The following is a 21,831-nucleotide window of genomic DNA, read 5'->3' as shown; positions in this document are numbered from 1 at the left end:
TAAATAATACATTTAGAAATGTTCTCAAGGAAGCATCACGTTTTTAGGCTTATTTGAGGACATAAGGATCTGGTTCCCCACTTGCTATACATAGGAATGAAACCACCCATTTATTTACAGTGCTGTTGTTGTGCATCTTTGAAACATTTCTCAAATTTATGCACTGAGAATAAATAACATTTTCAGCCAAATTAGTGTATTAGGAGAAGCATAACTTTTTCTGATTTAGTTCTGTGACTAATGAGTGTGTAAGTATTCGGGTCAGGAATAGTGGAGAGCTTTTAGAAGGGAAGATAATTGAGTCAATTACTGGTGCTTTCGTATGAATTGACAGGGCAGATTTTCATTATTTGTGGCATTCAGATTAAAAATAATTGTTCTTGGCATATCTTCCTCCTGAGTGTGTATTGTCTGTGAGCCTCTCACTTGATAGCCTTGTCTATAAAAAGCCTGTATCTGTTTGTTTGGTATTGAAATAGGTTGACTTAGCTCAAGATTTTGACGGGTATTTAGGTGTTAACTCCACTTGCCATTGCACCACCTAAGTCCCATTTTCAGAATTGATTTTAGGCTCTTAGAAAGCCTAAATCCCATTGACTTTCAATAAGACGTAGGCTCCTAAAAGCCCAAATCACTTCTGCACATGAGACTTAAGCTCCTCAGCAGCGGTGGTGGAAGCTCCCTAAAAGTGTGTGTGGGGGGGACTACTGGCACCTGAACCATGGACGTCTCCCATGCTGCCCCTTTCCCCTGAGGCCTCACCCCATGCTCACTCATTTCTGCCCCTCCCCCTTTGGCTCTCCTTTACAGCCAGTAAAAAGTGGGGGGGGCTTTTACAAGTGATGGGGCCATGACCCCCTGGCCCCATTGTTTCAGCACCCCTGCTATGTCAGCTAGGCCATGTCTGAATTGGAGCTGGAGGTGTAACTTCCAGCTCAGGTAGACACACCCATGCTAGAACTAGCTCTGATTAAACTAGCATGCTAAAAATAAACATGTAGCTGTAGAGGCATGAGCCACGGGATAGACTAGCTGCCCCGAGTACATACCCAGGGTTTCAGATGGGATTGTACTCAGGGTGGCTTGTCCGTCCTGCCACCACAGCTACGCTTTTAGTGTGGTAGCGTGATTAGAGATAGCATGTGTTTTTTTTCTGCCTGAACTGGAAATTACATCTCCAGCTACAGTGTGGACATACCCTTAGGCTTTGCAACGCTGACTGGAGCAACACCTAAGCATTTTTTTAAAAAGCAATCTGGCCTGAAGGCTTTACATTGTGTAGATGTGATTATTTCATTATTTATAGTATGAGTTTAGGCACCCCTGAATAGGACTGTATGAATCTCTATGCTACCATTTGCAGGTGGTTTATGAGAATTACAGTGGGTGCATTTGAAAGTTTCTGCCCATTTGACTGATTCTACCAGTATTTCCCATTTATGGCCTCAGTTTATCAGATTACAGCAATCAGTACTGTTATAATGGGACCATGCATGTGCCTAAAATGTTACAAATGTACATGCATGTGTGTGCAAGATTGAGGCCTAAATAGCTAGATAATATTACTCAGTCTGGTAGGAAAATGTTAAATGGCATGTACTGGTGTGATTCTGAAACCCTGGAGTTTCACTTGGAATATTGGGTTTAGCTGAAAGCATTAAGTTGTGCCTAATGTTGAAATCACTGAGTTGCATAGTTTCTTCATGAATAAGTAAATCAGCCCAGGTTTGCTAGAAACTCGTGCTAGGTTTGCTCATCATGTGATCCATGTTGCGATTAGAAAGATTTGTGAATCTGCTGAGGATTTTAGGGTTGTAACGAAACTCAAAATTGAGTGGGTTTTGGCTATCTTGGTTTCCCTATTAGAGAGACAAGGTGGGTGAGGCAATATATTTTATTTGACCAACCTCTATTGATGAAAGAGACCGCTTTCAAGCCACACAGAGCTCTTCTTCAGGTGTGAGAAAGGTACTCTGAGACAGAGTGCAGTGCTTAATTTGTGCCAGGGCTTGCCAGGACTGAGCCCGGGCACCTCTAGACTTGGCAGTTCATAGTCCCAGCACCTCTGGACTTGCTACATCAGTTATGAATGTAAAAAATTGCTTAAGCCTTGGTACCTAATTGCTTGAGCCCCAGTACCTCTTTCATTACAAATTAAGTACTGTCTGAATGTGACAGCTAAATGCAAGGTGGAACACATTGTTTAGCATAAGGAGTTAGCACATATAATAAGGGACCATTCAAGACAAAGTGGCACATTAACACCTCTGAGTCATGGGACAAAAAGGGGGGTAGCTGTGTTAATCTGGATCTGTAAAAGCAGCAAAGAGTCCTGTGGCACCTTATAGGCTAACAGACATATTGGAGCATGAGCTTTTGTGGGTGAATACCCACTTCGTCGGATGCATGCATGCCACAGGACTCTTCGCCACTTTTGTGAAAAGTGTTAACCCACAGGTGATGGGTAGCATAGCATTTTCCTGGGTGAGCTCATTTGAGAGTGTATGGATTGTCTGGTTTAACCCACATTATTGTTGGCGCATTTAGTGCACTGGGTGAGGTACAACACATGTTGTGATAGGCATGTGTAGGACCCATGGGTCTTGAAAGTTGTGTTGTGGGGACTGTTGATCATCACAGCAATGGAGATACGTCTGCAGGTTTTGCATCTGTTCTGGTGAGGTCTGGTGCCACTTTGAGTTGGTGTATCTTGGTCTGTGGGGAAACTGCTTCTGATGATGAGCTTGGAGAGGTTGGGGGGTTGTTTGATGGCCAGAAGTAGAGGGTCAGAAATATTTCTTTCAGGATGGGGTCCCGATTGTGTATGGGTTGTAATTGTTTGATACCTCGGTTGGGTTCCAGCGTAGGGTGACAGGTGGCAACTAGGGGTATTCGATCAGAGCGGGTTTTATTTCTGTATTGAAGCAGATTCCCTTGGAACATTTGGGTGGCCTGTTCCATGATGTGATTACTTCTCTGGTCCTTGTTTGGTGAAGACTGTTTTAAGTGCGTTAAAGTGTATATATCCTGGACTGTTTCCTCAGAGCATACTTTGTTGTATCTGAGTGCCTGGCTATAGAGAAGATTTCTTGGTGTGTTTGAGGTGGTTACTGGATCTATGAAGGTAGGTGTGGTGGTCTGTGGGTTTCTTGTATATGGTGGTCTGTAGGATTCCATTGTTGAAGCTGGTTGTAGTCCAGAAAGTTGATTGTGTGGGAGTGTTTCAGAGAGAGTTTAGTGCGTGGGTGGGGGTGGTGGTGGTGGTTGAATTTGTGGTGGAAATCTATGAGGGAGTTGAAACAGTCTGTCCAAAAGATGAAAATATCAGGTATATCACTGGTTTTGTGCTTTGTTTGTCCAAAAATTCTTTTTCAAGGTGGCCCATGAAGAGGTTGGCATACTGGGGACCATCCTAGTACCCATGGCTGTTCCCATGATTTGGACAAAGTGTGTGGTGTTGAATGTAAAATTGTTATGGGTGGGTATGAAATGGATGAGTTTGCTGATGACTTTTGGGTGGATATCTGAGGGTAGTCCATTATCTTGTAAATATTTTGAGGCAGGCAATGATGCTGACATTGTGAGGCATGTTGGTGTTTAGGGAAGTGACATCCATGTTGACAAGGATGGTGTTCTGAGGGAGGTTGTTAATGTTGTAGAGTTTGTGAAGGAAGTCAGTTGTTCCCTTGTGTGGTGAGTGGTTAGAAGATGGTTTCCTATGAGTCCCGATATTCATTCAGTCAGAGTGCTGTGGCCAGAGAGGATGAGTCTGCCTGTGTTCCCTTGTTTGTGTATCTTGGGAAGCATGTAGGAGGTCCTTGGGATTAGTTTTGTGGGAGATGAGTTTGTAGAGTTATGCTTGGAATTGTTTGGGGAAGGATTTGATGATATCCTGGGTAAATTGTGGTGTGGGGTCATCTTTGAGTTCTTTATAGTAGGTGATATCAGAGAGTTGTCAGTTGGCCTCATTAACATACGCCTGCATCCCTGCCCCTCCCCACAGCTGGGGCCATTAGATCCCCCCAGAGGAGTCCTGAGCACTCTCCCCGACCTCCATTGGCCAAAGGACCCCAGCACAGGCCAGAAGCCGGAGCACTTGCCCCACTCGGCATGAGGCGTCCTGGGCCAGCCGAAGCCCTGAGCCTTCCTCCCTTCCCACCTGCCTGGAGGTACCCCGAGCCCCCTCCATCTGCACAGAGGAGACCCGGCCCAGCTGCACGGAAAAGTCTCTCTCACTTTCATCTGAAGAAGCTTTTCATATACCCCATGCAGGTTCCGGGGTGGCTTAGGAGGTGGTATTTGCTACTCAACTTCCTGGGTTCATCAGTCCAGGGAGATTACTGATGAACCCAGGAAGCTGCATAGCACATACCACCTCCTCAACTGCCCTGGAACCCGCATGGGGCATAATAAAGCAAAAACTTCCCCCCAAAGCACCACAACTGGGCATCCGGCAGCCATGGCAGCGCTTCCCCTGGCCTTATTATATCCACCACCCACGTCAATGGTGTCCCCTTTGTCTACTGGTTTGATCACTCTCTGGTGGTTAGATTTCAGGGACTTAATGGCTGTCCTCTTGTTGGTGGAAAAATCATGGTAGATGTGATGTTGGTTAAGGATTTCACAGTCAATTTTTTCCCTGAAGCGGATGTGGTAATTGTGAGTGGTAGTGTCACTGTTGTTTCACTATTAATATTTTGCACAGCTCAAGTCCTGAATTGTGGTAGGAAGATGTGGTTAAATATTGATATTGCCAGGCAACCAACAGGATTGGTTATTTCTTAGGTCTTTGCAAGATAAGAGATTTTGATTAGGTATTTAGAGTTACATGATCTGTCTGGCTATTTTTTTTTTGAGGTACATGTGACACAGATGATGGATTTTGCTTGATTTTTTTTTTCTTATAATTTAATGAATATTCATTTCAAAATAAAAAATAGAGGCAGCTATTTTTTTCTTGGAGGTGTGGACACAATGTTGTGCCTCGGGTTTCGGAGCTTTTACAGCTTAAAAAATGACTTCGGACAAGAGCAGTCCTTGCTTCTCAGTCATCTCATAATAGTCTCTTGTCTCATCTAATATTATCTAATGGTTAAAATGACACTTGAAATATGGAAGTATAGATGGGCCAAAAATTTTTAAAACCATATTCCCAGGCTGTGTCAGACTCTACTGTGTTATAACTGGATCCTACAAGATGGTAGCTTGTTGTAGTGTAAACAAGAGAATAATTTATGTCCAGGTTGGCTAGAACCAGAAAGTTGTTCTTGTCTACAGTTAATGTGTAAATAGGCCTAAACTCTTTTTGTTGCTGTTTAAGAGCCATCTTGGTTTAAAACTGTTGTGTAGGAGCGGTACATATTGTAAATAAAATGAACAAGGATAATTTATTAATTGTTTTTCTGTTTCCACTCATTTCTCTCCTAAGAAGGAAATATCCTATTCCTATTGTCTCAGGCTTCCTGACACTTCTCATTTATGATAACAAAAGTAATAAAACATTATAATTTGATATTTATAGACGCGTAGATTACAACACCAAAATGCTTGCTCCCTGCAAATATGCACTTACGTCAGCAAAATACAAGAAGCAAGTCCTGCCCATCTTTCTGGCCTGCAAACAGGTAACTATCATGTTTTCCTATGGTTTGTGGCTCTGTTTTGTTTCTTTTTCCATTTATTTCTGTGTCATTTAGTTTTTGTTTTTAGAGACTGTGGAAAGAATGGTGTGTACCTGAGATGTTCATTTTACTTTTATTTAAATTTACCAGGTGATATTCTAGCCAATATCAATGGAGTAAGCACTGAAGGTTTTAGTCACAAGCAAATGGTGGACTTGATAAAATCTTCAGGGAATTATTTAAGGTAATTAAGTGTTTTTCCAAACATTTTAGTTTAATCCCTTCTCACACTATGAGCCTAAGAAGAAATGTTTACTTTTTTCCTGATGGTCCGTTTGCTGTTTCTGATGCAAAGGCAAAAAGGATTAAATCAAATTCTGCTGATGAAATAAGATCCACAGTTCTGCCTGTAGGCAGGAACACAGTAGCAAGTTCAAAATCATAAAGCCACACTACACGACAGTTTAGGACAAGACATGCAAAGTTACCATCACACATCAAATATGCAGAATGTAATTGCCCAAATTGGAATTGAACCCTGCTCTAGCATAGGGTGACCATATTTCCCTATGCTGAATATTGGACACCTTGTAAAATTACTCATATTCAAGGGAGTTCATCGGCAGTCAATCGGAATGATGCAGTAAAAATGTTCAAATTAACATTAAGTTGACTGAGCCCCTGTTAAAAAAGAAATACTAAGCAATTGGATTCTTTTTATTTATCTTCTTATCTTTAAGACTTTAGGTTTGATACAAGGAGGGATGACACACTAATCCCTATCCTCCCACACACACACTGGGAGAGGTGATGCGCACACACTCGCATACACCTCTCATATACGGCAGGGGAGGGGTGACCGACTGACCTGACCCTCCCTGCCTGATTGGGCCCTTGGGACACACCCGCTCCTGGTATCTGGTGCCACATCTTCCTGAGGCAACACGTTGGGAGGGGGAACACTCAGGGTCCCATGCCTCACCTCCTCAGATTTCTGCCAGGGTTCATACCAGAATGTGGCCAGCGCTGTGCGGGAAGGAAGGGACGGGAGTTGCTTCACGCAGAAGGAGAGGAGGAGTGGACTGGGAAGAGACGACCTGGTCTGTGTCTTTGCAGAGTTCCTCTCTTCTTCTCTCCTCCATCCCCAGTGGCTGGAAGTAGCTTGTCCCTTCCTGCCCGCACGGTGTCGTAAGGCAGCTAACACCTCCAGGCTGCTGCTGGCCACTGACATAAACCAGCCGCCTCCTGTCCCCCAGCTATAGTGTGGGCAGGAGGAGGTTAAGCCCTAAGGATGCATTGTGCACCATGGCCCAACCTGACTGCAGGGGCTTCAGCAGCTGATGTGGGTCAGCAGGGGAGGGTGCCTAGGGGCCAGAGCAGCCCCATGCCCACTGGGGGCAGGACCCAGGGCAGGAGGGTCTTGGACTTTCCTGGGGTGCTGGCCCAAACAGAGGCAGTGGGGGAAGGAAGAAGCCTGCTAGCTAGGGTGACCAGCAAGTGTGAAAAATCGAGACGGGGGTAGGGGGTAATAGGCACTTATATAAAACACAGCCCCAAATATTAGGACTGTCCCTATAAATTGGGACATCTGGTCACCCTATTGCCAGCTAGGCCACTGGTGAGCTGAGCGTTCCAACCAGGGGCTGGTTCTCCGCACAGTGCTGGGAGTGGGACACATTTTGCCAGGGAGGATATGGAGTAGCAGTGGGGTTGGGGGGAGGGAGAAGGGGCAAAACTGGGAGAGAACAGTGAGAGGGAGACATGTAAAGAGCCGATGGGTGGGCAGCACAGGTGACATGTAACCAGGCGGTACCTGGTGCCTGCCCGCTCTCGCTGGCCACTGCAGCCCGCAGTGCCGGCCAGAAATGGAACGGGGTCAGGGCCCTGCTGGCCGAGAGCCAGCATGCAGTGAGGGCTGCACTGACAGACCACCAGGGGATTAGCTGGCCTCACACACTGAATCTTCACCCCCCCATCAGCCTTGCACACCCACCCCCATTGTCGGCCACAGGACTCCTCCACTCACCACTGGTGGGAGGGTGACTGGCAAGCAGAGATCGAGCCAGCAGCAGGACCTGCCAGTACTGATGAGGGAAGGCAGAAAATATGGGACAATTTTCCTGTTTTTTTTTAAAAAGTCAGGACACCTGCAGGAGGGCTTAAATACGGGACAGTCCCTTTAAAAAGGGACATCTTGTCTCCCTACTCTTGCAAGCGCTATTGAGCATGAGGTAAGTAGGTTTTTGCAGTGGATCAGCAAAAAGCTGTTTATCACAGGCACTTATAGAATGATACATTGGAAGAATTCCCAGGCCATTACAAGACCACCTCAATCTCACACTCACACTTTTTGATCTTTGTGGTAAGTACTATTAGTTCTCTCAATGCTTGTTGACATAGAACATATAGGAACACTAATTGGTCAAGACTTACACCTACCTCCTTGTCCCCATTGGCCCTAGGATCCTCTTTTATATTTACTATTCTTTGGATGTTGGCCCAATACTCTCTCTCCACCCTCTCCTGCTTGTCCACACTCAGGTGTTTGGAAATTTCCAAGTGGCTCGATTCCTCTGTAACACAGGAAATACATCACTCCTTAAAATAGCTGATTCAAGAGAGAGAATACATCCTAACTGCATCCCTCTCTCCAGTCCTCCATATTCCACTTGCCTTTTAGATTGTGAACTCTTTAGGGTATTTACTGTGCCTACTGACTCCTCTGTGTGCTACTGCAGTATAAACATTAACTAATAGTAATAATGTAATACCTATACATGCTTAAATGGTCATTGTACATTTCAGTCGTGAAAACAATTGTTCTTTACAGATTAGAGACTGTTAATGGAGCCAGGATTGTTAGGAGAATGGAACTTGAAACCAAGCTGCAGGTATTGAAGGTAATTTAATGTGGTTTTTTTTTAAGTGCAGTATGTCTCTTGTAAATATGTTACATGTAAAAAGTGCAAGATTGACTTCCTGAAGACCAAAGTCATCTATTTATCTGCAGACAAAGAAGGAACAGGCAATGGAAATGCAACATCTCGCATTGCCTTGCCAATATGCATCAACCCCTCCTGCCTCAAGTGCTGAGAGGCTAGTTCATTTCCTATGTCTTTGACCTTGCTAGTTCTACTGCCAGCGAGGATACCAGGTGTGCTGGCAGTCTTTGTGAAGGGGATGCTTCTCCACAAGGGGAACCCCAAAATATCCTAGGCTCTCATTTCATCATCTGCGTAAGGTCATCTAGCTTGGGACATTGGTCATACATAGTATGTGCGAGGAGTAGAATTAAGGAACGTTTGCTGACTCTGGATAGCCCAAAGCTGCTGGATCATGATTTCAAGACTGATTGAGAGGAGGATTGTATTGTGGTTAGGGCACTAGCCTGCCACTTGGGGAACTGGGGTTCAATACTCTGCTTTGCAACAGACATCCTGTGTACCTTGGGCAAGTCACTTAGTCTCTCTCTCAGGTGCCTACCTGAAAAATGGGGACAGTAGCACTTCCTTATATCACAGGCTTTTGTAAGGCGTTCAAATGATGGTGATAAGGGCCATATAAGCACCTAAAATATCTAGATGATAGAATTACGTCTACTTCTGTAAAACTATAATAATCTCTGCCATGTGAGTGTCAGTAATGGGCAAGTACTAGGTATTACGACACGGACCTTGATTCATTCTTTATTAACAGAGTTGGTATGATTTTTAATTTGATTTGTATTTAGCAAATACCACCAGCAGTTTTGTACCATGAAATTCATAAAAAGTTTAAAAACAAAAAACAAAAACAAAACCAAAACCCCACAAAAAACCACATGCTGAACTCAAGTGTGTGTGTGTGTGTGTGTACACACATCGGATTCCAACTGAGTGAGCCATGGCAGATCTGAGCTGTGGCCCATGCCGGCTGACATGGATTTGTCTGCTTCCAGCTGCGGGGCTGTTTAACTGCAGTGTAGACATTCTGGTTCAGGCTGCGGCCTGGGCTCTAGAACCCTGTGAGGTGGGAGGGTCCCAGAGCTCAGGCTGCAGCTTGAGTCCGAACATCTACACCACAATTAAATCGCCCCACAGCCCACGCCCCGAAAGCATGAGTCAGCTGAGATGGGCTAGCTGCAAGGTTTTTAATTGCAGTCTAGACATACCCTATGCGTACACGTTAAGTCATCAAGTTGATCCAATTAACATACCTGTCTGGTGTAGTCAAACTATTCACTAGTGTCAGCGTAAGTGGAGTTGATGTTCATGTAGTTGAGAGCAAAATCTGACCGATCCTCTTTACTGTTTTTCTTTTCTTTTTTTAAATAATTCTGGGCCTGATTCACCTCTCACTTACACTAGTGAAACTAATGATTTCAATGGAGACAGTCCAGATTTACTTTAGTGTAACTGAGACCACAATGGTACCCACTTACTCTCTCATTACAAGGAAAGTACTCTGCCTTTAAAGTGTGTTGTAATTTAAACAGATTAATTTTAGTGAAGAATTTAAGTTTTTAAAGTGTCCCAGAAGTGGTAAGTAGAAAACGCCTGTTTAAAACTATTAAAAATGCACCTAACCTCCCAATGAATTACAGCAAAGTTGGGTTTTCTTTGGGATTCTCAGAGCAGGATGGTCTAGTGGATAGGGTACTGGACTAGAAGTCAGAAGACCTGGGCACTGTCCATGTTTTGCGACTGGCCTGCTGTGTGTCCTTGGGCATGTCTCTGTGCTTCTGCTTCTCCTTTGTTGTCTTCATTTAGAATATAAAGGCAGGGACTGTCTCTCATTCTGCTTTGGGACCTCTGGGTGCTATGTAATGCAGCGACTCTAATAATAATATTTACCAGGTGGTTCTTTGCAAGGCTGACTCTGAGGCAAAGCTCCTTCATATACAGTCCTGCCTTTATGCAATCTACCATGTTCTGTCCTGTCCCTCAGTGTTAGGAGATTTAGGAAGGCAGAGGGAGGTGGGGGAACTACACATGCCCAGCACGCTGCTTACATCTTATGGGGCCACCACCTGAGTTTGACCTCCAAATGACCCTGATGTTGGAATGGCAACCCCAACTTTGATTAAATCAGCTAAGTATGCAAGCAGTCACCACCACTTAGTCCAGAAAGAATGAGAACTAAGTCAAGTCATGGAGCCAGACGTTTCATTGTTGTGATTAATGAGACTGCGGTAGTTGATTATTATGTCGGCAGTAACTAGTACCGCTACAGATTCCATTATTGTTAGTTGTACAGGGGATAAGCTGCCTGACAATTGATCGATCTCAGATAAAAGCTTTGAAAAACATCGTGCTTCATGATATACCCATGTACGTTTTGATTTGACAAACAGCAAGTGGAACAGAGCTACTTTACAGTGATGGATTTAAAATATCCCCAACCTGTTTCTTAGCAGCTGAACTCTAGCCCTGCTAAGTGGATTTGTTAAATATGAAATTCATATCTCTCCTTTCCCCTTTCAGATTCAGAATCTAACCCCATTCCCCATCTTTCGGCCCTCATTCAGAATTTAATTAAAGCAGTTAGTTATCTGCTTCCAAAATGGATAGTCCTCTTGCTGCAGTGCAGACCACATTGTAATGCTCCATGATGGTGCTAATAGGGCTGGTCATTTTGAACATCCTGTGAACCACACAGCAGAGACCACAGCATCTCTAAGCTTAAGTCACTGGTAAAGCAAAATTGCTGCATCTCTAACCATATGCCCTGTTTTCAAGAAGGGGGTTAATTTACCAACTATAGTTTCCCAGAAGTGCAAAACCACTATCTCACAAAATAGTTGTCATATATCGAAGTATTGTGAGTGTGGGCCTGGGCCCACTGGTTTCTTATTAGTGTGGTTACAATGGTAAGAAACCTACTTTTGCTTATAAAAGATCAGTCCCCAAAAAGGCTTCTATAAATGACTCTACTCACATATGTGATAAGTAACTACAAGTATAAAGAATCATTATAAACAGAATTAGAGAGACAAAGTGGGTGAGGAAATAAAATAGCTTTTATCTCACCCTTCTTGTCTCTCTAATATCTTGGGACCAACACGGCTACAACTATACTGCAAACAGAATAAGCACATTTAGAGTTTAAGAATTGTTTGGGTTTTTGACATAACATGCCAGATTGATACAAATAACTTTTTTACAGAACCAGGGACCGAACATGTAAGCACATTGTCATAGAGAGGTGTTCTAAACTTTTGGGCCAACAAACTGAAGAGAAGTCTAGCTAGCATTTTGGCAGCAACAGCTGGATGCACATCAACTTTTTGAGAGTCCAAGTACTCCCAAATTTCAGTTAAGTGCCAGAAACAATAATTAGGGGATGGCTGGGACTCTGATGTAGCGATAGTGAGAATAAGGAAAATCTTGGATATTCTGAACAATCAATAAAAGGTGTCTTGCTGCCCTCTTGAGAATTCACCCAGATTTAGCCAAATTATAGGCCTCTGAAAATCGCCATTTGCAAAAGTTCAATAGTGCTTGTTGGAAATGTTAGCAGCAAGCTTCTAAACTTTTTTTTTTTCCTCATGGTTTTTCACTGCAGCAAGAAAGACATTTTTTAGTTTGTTTGTGTCGACCTGAAACTAATTTTATTTGGAGTTTTTTGGGTTCAGCCACCAAACGAAAAATCAGTTATCCACTCAGCTCTAGTCGTTAAGAAGGGAGGAGGTAGTCTAATGTGACTGCCCTTGAAACAGTCTACACAAATATCTGCACACACACGGTATTAGCAAAAATTTGCATTTGTATTCACTATCAAGCTTCTGCATAGGTGAACCAGGAAGCAGCATGCCTAGCTACCTATTTATAGATGCACTGGGTTCATTTACATCATTGCAGATGGCCCTATTGCATCCACCTTAAAGCAAAATGGTACAGGTTTTGTTGTTTTAATTAAAATATGTAACTGCATTTGAGATAAGCATGCAGCAGGGAGGAAGCCTGCATATTGAGCAACTTCAGGATAGATCAGCCTTTATAGGCATCAGACTGAAAGTGCTGTTGCTAACCATGACATCAGGACATTGCTCATGGCAGAACAAGCAACAGAAGCACATGTGCCTTGTTTTCAAGAGCTCAGCGCCCATGACTGGGGACAGATTTCCAGAAGAGATCAGTTCCCACTTGGACACTTAACAGGGCTACATTTTCAAAAGTGTTAGGCTCCTGGTTTGCTGAGCTTTTTTGAAAAAATTTGGTTATTTAATTTGGTGGCTAAATGGTAGCTGAGCATTTTTCAATATCCAGACCACAGAGCCCAACAGCCCATAACATTGGCCTCACAGTGGCATGACTGGCAGTTTGAATACAGCAACCAATGCTGGAAATTCTGAAGATCTTCTTATTCCAAATAACTAGATAATCTCTCTCCCAGCCTTTCTTTTGGCAAATGAGTTTCACTAGATCAGCCCTTGCCAGTGATTATTACATAGTTACTGCACTACAGTTTTGGCTTTTGCTTCAAAGATGCTATCTGCTTCTGTTATGGGATGTGCAGATAGTATGCAAATGTTGTTGGTACAGGTAATTATAGTATCATGCCTCTGAACTTTTGCATACCTCTTCTTGTTAGAGGTAAGCCTGGATTCCAATAACTAGAGTTATCATATCTATGGGTAAAAAGAGAACCCAGATAATACTCTATAATAGCATGTGTTAAGTGCATCAGCAAAAGTCAAACAAAAATTAAGAATAATTTGTTACTGGGAGAAACTTACTAATTTTCAAGCAAGCTCTGTTAATACGACTGGTAAGAGAACGTACGCTTTATTGAAAGTACCTGCTTCCTAGAACTAAGCTGCAGTTTTTCTGATTACACCATTTCTCTAAATTAGCTTTACATTGTGAAAGTTAGTGCTAATCATCACTCACAATTTACCCTTCACAGCAAACTATGCAGGAAAAATGGGTGGAGTTCCGATCTCTGCAATTACAGGAACAACGCTTGCTGCATGGTAAGTTTTGATTTCCTGTTAGGAAACCACAGTACGTTTCATGACTATCGCAGCTTCTTCTGCAGAAATTCTGTGTGCTCAGTTGAAAGCAAGTGTTTGCTTGGGTCTGATTGTCATTTGGCTTCTTTTTCCCTGTTAATGAGGGTACTGGGTGGAAAAACTGTTTCAGGGATTAATGAATGGGCATGTCTGTCTCCTTGGCTGGCGCAGAACAAAAGGTCATCATCATGAATTCTAGAAAACAGAAGTTGGCATTGGTTACACCCTTTTCTCCTCCCTTCCCTTACTGACTGACCCAGGGAAAGCCCTTCATTCTGTTTATCGAAGGAGAAGTGATAAGTCCACAGCTAATATGCCTTCCTCTAAAGTATCAGTTATTGGCCACTGGACTTGATAGATCAATGTTCTAAACTGGCATGATAAATCCATGGGGCTCTTGCCCATATTCCTGGCTGGAAAAAAGCTGATGCCAGGTCAGTAAGGAAGAACAGAGAAGGGCTGGGAAATCTAGGGGAGACCAAATAAAACTGTTGATGTGCCTTGTGCAGCTCTCTTCAATCAGCCAAACATGTAGGTGTGAATTACCAGTAACATCTCTCTAATGACGCTTTGGGAAATTCAGATTGCGATGTTGTAGATTATCTTTGATGCACAGATTTCCTGGGCTCTAGTCTTTACAAGATTCACATTGTATAATTCTGTTGCTTTTATACCTCTTTTCTAGGGGAAGTGAATGACAACTCTCTATTTGACACCCTGGAATTGGAGTCCAATTTATTCGGTAGTTGTGCTTCAGCAAGGCCTGCCTTCCCAATTAAACCCCGATTCTCCAGCGAAAGCAGCTGTAAAAGCCAGCTGAGCTCAATGACAGTGGACAGTGAGGATAGCTTCTACCAGAGCTATGTTTTTGAGGATTCTGCTCATGAGACTTTGAGCAGGCAGTCGAGCACAGATGACGATTGCTTCTTTTCGAGGGACAATGATACTGCAGTAGGAAAATATTCACTGAGGAGGAACAGAAGCATCAGTCTGGCTAGCAGTGGATCAATGTCGCCCTCATGGGAGGGAGGCAGTTTTTCAAATATTTTTGGAACACTCCCACGGAAAAATAGGAGAGGAAGTGTCCGAAAGCAGCTTTTGAAATTCATTCCAGGTCTTCACCGAGCGGTGGAAGAGGAAGAAAGTCGGGTCTGACATCTTAAGTATCTTCTTCATCAAGGACTGTGTTAGTATCCATAGACATAAACTTCATCAGTAAAACCACATGGTACCTGGGATTCATACTGACTCACCCAGCCACACATTTCCCCCCAACATAACCTTATGATGGGATTGACATTATTTAAAGTTCTGGCTTCTTTTTCATTATTCTTGAATGCAGCTAGCACACTGTGGACCCAGCTTTGTTAGTCCCTGAAAATCTGCTCTATACTAACTTTTTGGTATGTGAAAAAGCTTTGCAGCGCCTCCTCATCGACCCCTGTGTTACCAACGTAGCCCTCTCTGTGAGAGTTACAGCTATTTATTTCCTATGTTAGCCAGCCAAATATTATATTCTTCAAAGAACTTTAATAAAGGGCCTGCTGATGCTGAAATCATTAGCAAAAGTCCCATCGTGAGCAGGATCAGGCCCCACATATACAAATGTGCACGCCACAGAAGAACAAAACTGAAAAGAAGTGCTGTAACTAGAAGTCTGAAGGATTTACTTTTACGTTTGTTAACCTTGTATGTTCCCTGTGCAGTGGCTCAGACTAGGGTATACTTGAGTTTCTGTAGCAGAGACTAGGGATTTTTATTTAAATGCAATTGTATTTCCAGTCAGTAAGCTACAGACCACGTTTTTCCAGTCAGTCATGCCCATAGTATGGCATGCAGACACTGCAGGGACCGTAGCAGTAACTCCTAGGATATCATTGGGATTTTTCTTGTCTCATCATACTATTTATATTTTAAAACACAGCATGACCTATGGCCCACACTTTATCAGACCTGTCTGCTCCTCGTGGCTGAAATCACTAAGATGTCATGCTAAGACTTTACCATCACAGGGAATTTGAACTCTAGGGTTCACCCACAAACTTGCATGATTCCTCAGCTAACAACCCAAAGCTTTTCTACTATGGCAGCTCATTCAGTACCCTTGTCTGTTGTTTTTACACCAGGCTGGCCACAATAGCTGAGTTACTGAGCTTTTAAAACGTGTGTGTTTCATTCATCTGGGTGGGGGACAAACTGGGGCCATTGAACATAAATGAACTTGGGAGTCAAAACATTTCAGTTTTTTTTTAAAGAAAACACTGGCAGAGAAAAGCATAAGGGATTATTGGCTTAAAAAAAGGAGGGGGTATCTGAAATATGAGAGAATTGCAGAGCCACACTCATTGGACTATGATTGAGTATGTTGTTTGATCTGCACCTGCATGGTAGTATAGAAAGAGAGAGGAAGAGGCTTTCCGGTGCTGCTGGTATCGGATTGACATTAGCTTCGGTAACATGAATTGGCCTTGTACTTAGCAGCAGTGATGACAAAGATCACTGAAATAGTGAACACCAAAGAAATACTGGACAGGTGTGTACAGAGCAAAGTAACATGCACTGCAGTAGTTTGGCAACAAAAGGTTTGAAATAGATTTCAGTGGTTTGGAATGAGAAGGAGTCTTCCAGGGTGAACTGATTGAAAATAGAAAGGAAAGAAAAAATCGAATGACAGCACAAGGTTCTGGAAAACTAGTGATATAGTCTGACTGCTTTTGTGTATTCTCTACTTCAAGACCCTGCTATGACAGCTCGGGTGGGCCTGTTACCCCTGCTTATAGTGACATCTCTCTAACTCCTGTCACTTGTTTCTGAAATTCTAATCAGGCTTATTGAAAACATATTTCCCTGTACTGTGCATATGTCAGGCTCAGTAACAAGTAATGTAAAGGTTATGCTTCTTCACTGTCACCAATTGAGATTGTTGCAGTCAAAGAAGCATATCAGAATTTCATCAGTCTTGAGGAAAATATTGATCAGTGAACAATGACCTAAATATAGGACATCAAATGAATTCTCCTGCTTCAAGGTCCCATAGAAATAAGTACATCCCTTCTTATGCCATTCTCATGGGATGTCCTGCAGTTACCAATAGGATTTTGTTTTGTTTCTGAATGGAATGCAAGATTTCAGTCTCACCCACAAAAACTCTTTATAAATCAGTATCAGGGAATTGTGCCTTTTTGGGATTCAAACCCCATAAACAAGCTTGCACTCTTGAGGACTTCATGGAACCCTGTATACAACTCTCTATACAGTATTTTGGTGTACTGCTGCTGGAACAAAAGGGTCAGCAATTATCTAGGTTTTTTAGGATTAAAGATTTCTATAGCATATAGAGTGAAGATGGAAGGGATAGTTTATCCAAGATTTGATTATAGGAAATTATTAAATAAGTTTGGATATAGAATGGGAAGGAAAGGAGACACTTTGTGTATATCGGGTATTATATGTGCAAAACATTTATAATAGATCAAGCACAAATTAAGTCCTCTAAGCTGTGGCAAAACTTTTCAAAACATAGCATAGATGGAAGAAGTGTTTAATGTAATTATCTTTAAGAATATCTTTTGTTTTACATGACTTACTTACTTAACTGACAAAAAAGAGCATTAAGAGGTAGTTTATACTTCAGACATTGGTGTTTTAAACACAACTGAAATCTTGTTAAAGTCAAACCAGCAACTTTCGCCACCACAAACAAACAAAAAAAGTCAAAGAAATATCCTCCATTGTACCCAATATTCCTTTAGTTGATACATTTGTTTCAAAGGCACATCTTCCAAGGTGATTTTTGTCACCCAACTCTTGGTAGGCCAACAAGAGCTGTGAACCAACATTTCAGATAGGTTTTTATATTTTTTCCTAAGAGGATTAAAAAGATTGTAGTATAGCAATTCTCCATGTGAAGTTGAGGGGAGGGAAACATTACATGAACATGGGAGAAGCTTTACTGCTCTGTTTATTATGGGAAGCACATTCTTTTGTTTGTTCAATGGAACATGTATGTTAAAAATTGAACATGTGTTTTAACCCATTAAATTCAACCCCACCCCCATGTCTCTGGTGGTTCAGAGTTCAACCCTTGATCTAGCTGAGCTCTGAATTTCCTGACTGGCCATTAACCTGAGCAAAACCAAACTCCTTGATTCAAATAACCCCACACCTGATCCAATCTAATTTTTGCATCTGGAGTCCATTTCTGAATCAACACAGTAAATCACAGGCAAAAAGTTAAGATGCATTGCATGTATTTTCAAAAATTGCTTTCTTGTTTTGTTTTTTGCCCACAGTTTATTTTTAGACACAATGTCACTAGGAGGTCTTGTGGGGAAAATTAGATGCTTAGGTGTCCAAGTGAAAGTGACTGTGAGCACAGTAATGCTCTAGTGAAGGCTGGATTGAAAATCATGTCCATAATTCCACACTGAGAACATATAGGACCTGACACTTCAACCTAGATCCCAAATTTTCAGGTGCAATTTTGCAAATACAAATAATTGGGCCCACATCTTGCACATGCAAATAATTGCAGTTGCACATGGTAGCACCTAGACATCTAACAATCCAACATATAGGTGCAAATATGCACGCAGAGTTATTTGTGCATGTAAAATTTCACCTGCCAGGTTAAAAGCCATCTCTGAAAATCGGACCTTTTAAGTATAGGATGTTCCTAAGTGAAAATCCTGCATTGAAGTAAATATTTTCTTTCTTAGCATGTCTACTGTACATGTAGGTGGAATCCTGGCTCTACTGAAGTACATTGATTTCAACAGGGCCAGGATCTCACCCTATTTAGGAACAGGAATTCCATAACTCTGTTAAAATTTGACTCTCAAGTAATACATACCCTTTTATATTAAAATTGTAGAATATTGTTGCAGGAAAAGGGCCTCTGATTTGTACTGAAGTACATGCAAAGTGGGCGGTAATGAATATGCAACTGATATGTGCAAAGGTGGGTTTTGCATAAGATAATTTGCTCATACATGGAGCTGGGCCCTTTGAACAAATGATCCTGTGTAGTTAAATCCCTTCTCCCCTGTGGATCTCTGAATGCTTTAAGGGATTTACTTGCATCCTTGGTGGTTATATATCAGAGCAATGAAAATGGCTTGAGTCAATCTTTTAATGTGGGCTTAATCAGTTTAACAGAACATATGGATCTGAATTCTGTGCTGCACTTTAGCAACAGTGATGAACTAGAGTTAGGCCAGAACCGCAAATTTCAGATCCAACTGTGGATTTCAAGTCCTTCAGAGTCCTTGTTCCACACGGAGCAATCCAACCTTCATCAGAGCTCCTTCTTCTCAAGGTTTGAAGGTGTTTGGAGCTAGGGTTTTGATCTGAGACCATCTCCACAAGCAACTGATGTTCTCAGACTTTCCTGTTGGACCTAAAGGTGAAAGTTTGTATCCTTGCACTGTAAATAAAGGTAGCTAAAGGCTGACTGTGTGTCTGTAGTAAGCACCCCCTCATAAGCCAAAGTGACAAGATATTGATTAAGTACTAAGTTATTAACCAACCAGCTAGGGAATTCAGCTGGTCAGGTGAGGATGTTTAAAAAAGAGACAGGAGGGAGAGAGGAAGGCAGGGCAAAGGAGCCCATTATCTCAGAGAGGTGAAATTTGTCTCTCCCTCCTGCACTTTGCCTTGGTATTAGGTAAAGACCTGGGGAAGAGTCTTATGCTGTGGGGAACAAATGTTCACAAAGCACTTGGTGTTGAACTTGCTACTGGTGTGTGAGGACTATTTGCAGTAAGAAGCCAAGATAAGGGAACACTGCCCTGTGACAATAAACAGATGTTTTAATTGTGTTGAGTCAAATGCAACCTCAAAGTCTAAACTGTAGCTCTTTGTATTGAAAGAACATAGACTAGACAGTAAACCCATGGAAATTGTTTGTTTAAAATAAATATATTTTTGTTTCTCTTTTTCCAGAATTCTTTTATAAACAATGTTTTGAATGAAAATATCATTCTGACTGTATTTACAAAGACCAGAATGATTTGGACTAGAGCCAGGAGGAAGAAGGAGAGGCTTGGTGTTTTGCTTAAGCATTATGTCAGCATGATAATTAAAAAAAGCCTATTTAAAATATTTTATAGACATAATCATTTAAGTCCAGATCCTCAGCTGCTGTAAACTGGCATATCTCCATGGCCCATAGTATTTATGTGCATTTGAATGTGAATTAAGCAAGGTTAATTGTACATCTTTTAGATGCAACCGAGGAGATGTCATTGCGCAGGTCTAACTATTGTCTACCTTTTATGTAGTCAACCCAAGCCTTATGGAGGAAATCTAATATGCTGAAGAAAGAGAAAATTCTGTTACAAATGCCCAAGCCTATAGTGAGCAAACTTTGGTGGTGGTTCTCACCACAATCTGACTCTTGCACCAAGCTCTTCAGGGCCACAAGATGTGCAGCTGATCAAAAACAGGATGTGGGTGATAGAGATTGATGTGAGGCTGCTTACGTGCATTTGCTGAAGATCAAAGATGACCTAACAATTAGAAGAAAAAAGAGTCTATATGTAACCTCTATATAATCTAAAACAAAGAAAACAAGGATGTTTTCTAGATTACGTTTCTCCAGGTAGAATGCATTTTAGCCCATGTCTTGCACCTGCACACAGCCACTGACAGGCTTACAAAACAGAAATGGCTCTTTGCACTGAATAACAGGGGGTAGGTACATGAAGAAGATGACCTGGGAATATGGCCAGTAGTACACATGCTCATGAACAAAGAGAGAAGCAGCCCATGATCACGACTGCCCTTGTAGTCTGCAGTACTTGCCACACAGCACCTGGCTGTTGCTCAGGATTCAGCCCCATACACGCATAAGTGCAACCTCTCTACATAGGCTGTGAGGTCTTTATGAGGCTGTCCCCTGTATTGCTATTTATTGTTTATTCCCACACAAACGTAAATGTTCATAGCAGCTGGAAGGAGTTTGTAGCCTATATTATGTAAGTGATGTGCCAGTAGAATACATTACTGAAATTATGATAAGCATAACACACTTTTGTAATGGACTATTCCCCAGGACACAGGGAAAGGCAACTTCCTATTGAGCCACTTGGGATTCCCTAGCACGCTGAGCTAGTTTGGGCATCGTTCTGTGGAGAGCGGGTACAATGTACCTTCCTCTCTCCTGCACAGGGCTGGGCACAGTGCCAGTCCTTGCACTCTAGGCTTGCACCTCCCATAGCACCAGTTTCCCCATGAAACTGGACAGGGAGGGGTCAGGGTAGAGCTATAACCTGTTCCCCTTTGCAGCAGCTAGCAGAGTTGTCCTTGTGCAGTCCTGCCTCCCAGAAAACTTCAGTGCCCCGTACAATCCCCACATCTCATCTTTTAAAAATGTGGCTGTTAAAATTGCTCTCCTACGCCATTGATGTGGCCACATCACCCTACACTTTGAATCTCTCCTTGGGATCCCTCCCCATCCCTGTTGACCCTCCACTTCAAGGGCTTGCATAGTTGTTGTTCCTACCTCTCGGTCTTTCTCCTTTTGCTCCACTAGCGATGCTATCCTTAACACCCAAATCGTCTGTTCCCCCTACAAGCCTCTCCATGCTGACCCCTCTGCATGGAATTCCCTTCCTGACCTAGCCCACCATGGTGCCGCCCTTTCCTCGCTGACTGTTAGAAACAAACATGCGTTTATTTGTAAACTAAGCACGTTTTATAAGGAGCCATTCGGAGACAATAGGCATTGAGCCCCTCAGTGTCATCACTTTTCAGAATGCAACCATAAGCTGAGAAGTTTTTTTGAAAAAAAAAAATGCCTCCAGCAGCACAGTGCCTCCTACCACTATTCATATGGACTCGGAGAACAGAACGCCACTGTACCCTTACTACTTGCAATATGTTGGATGTTCCTTGGAGATCTCCTGCTCAAGTCCTAAGCAGGCATAACCCACCTCAGTTATATGAGATCTGGCATATTCACTGTCCAAGGCTGTATGGCCTCACATTCACATGGTGTATAGTATCACAGCATACTAACTTTAGTTTAGGAAGCTGTAATTTGGGTAATTTAGTTCTGAGTTTATTTGTAATGCATTTTAGACAATTCCTGTTTAGCTTTTCAGTATCATTTGCCCTAGTGTATGAAAAGAGCAGCTTGTTAGAAAACATAGTGGAGAAATAGCACATTTGAATTTGCCAGAACACACAAAAAACAGAGGTTATCTATCTGTTCAA

At 42.4% G+C, this 21,831-nt stretch overlaps 1 protein-coding gene across 2 annotated transcripts in view; it reads left to right on the top strand.

Annotated features, from left to right (window-relative positions):
* LOC119863818 (cytohesin 1 interacting protein) overlaps positions 1 to 19,550 on the top strand; it is a 40,354-nt gene extending 20,804 nt beyond the window's left edge. For both annotated transcript variants that reach the window (XM_043505140.1, XM_038422761.2), the window contains exons 4-8: positions 5,522 to 5,624; positions 5,772 to 5,865; positions 8,452 to 8,521; positions 13,509 to 13,575; positions 14,300 to 19,550. In XM_043505140.1, coding sequence (XP_043361075.1) covers positions 5,522 to 5,624; positions 5,772 to 5,865; positions 8,452 to 8,521; positions 13,509 to 13,575; positions 14,300 to 14,769 — 804 coding nt within the window. In that variant the 3' untranslated portion in view covers positions 14,770 to 19,550. The remainder of the gene's footprint in view (positions 1 to 5,521; positions 5,625 to 5,771; positions 5,866 to 8,451; positions 8,522 to 13,508; positions 13,576 to 14,299) is intronic.
* Positions 19,551 to 21,831: the final 2,281 nt, after the last annotated feature.

The sequence above is a fragment of the Dermochelys coriacea genome, chromosome 11 (genome assembly GCF_009764565.3).
Source record: "Dermochelys coriacea isolate rDerCor1 chromosome 11, rDerCor1.pri.v4, whole genome shotgun sequence".
Lineage (NCBI taxonomy): Eukaryota > Metazoa > Chordata > Testudines > Dermochelyidae > Dermochelys > Dermochelys coriacea.
Note: the sequence above shows the minus strand (reverse complement) of the source record. Positions and strands in the feature narration are given on the sequence as shown.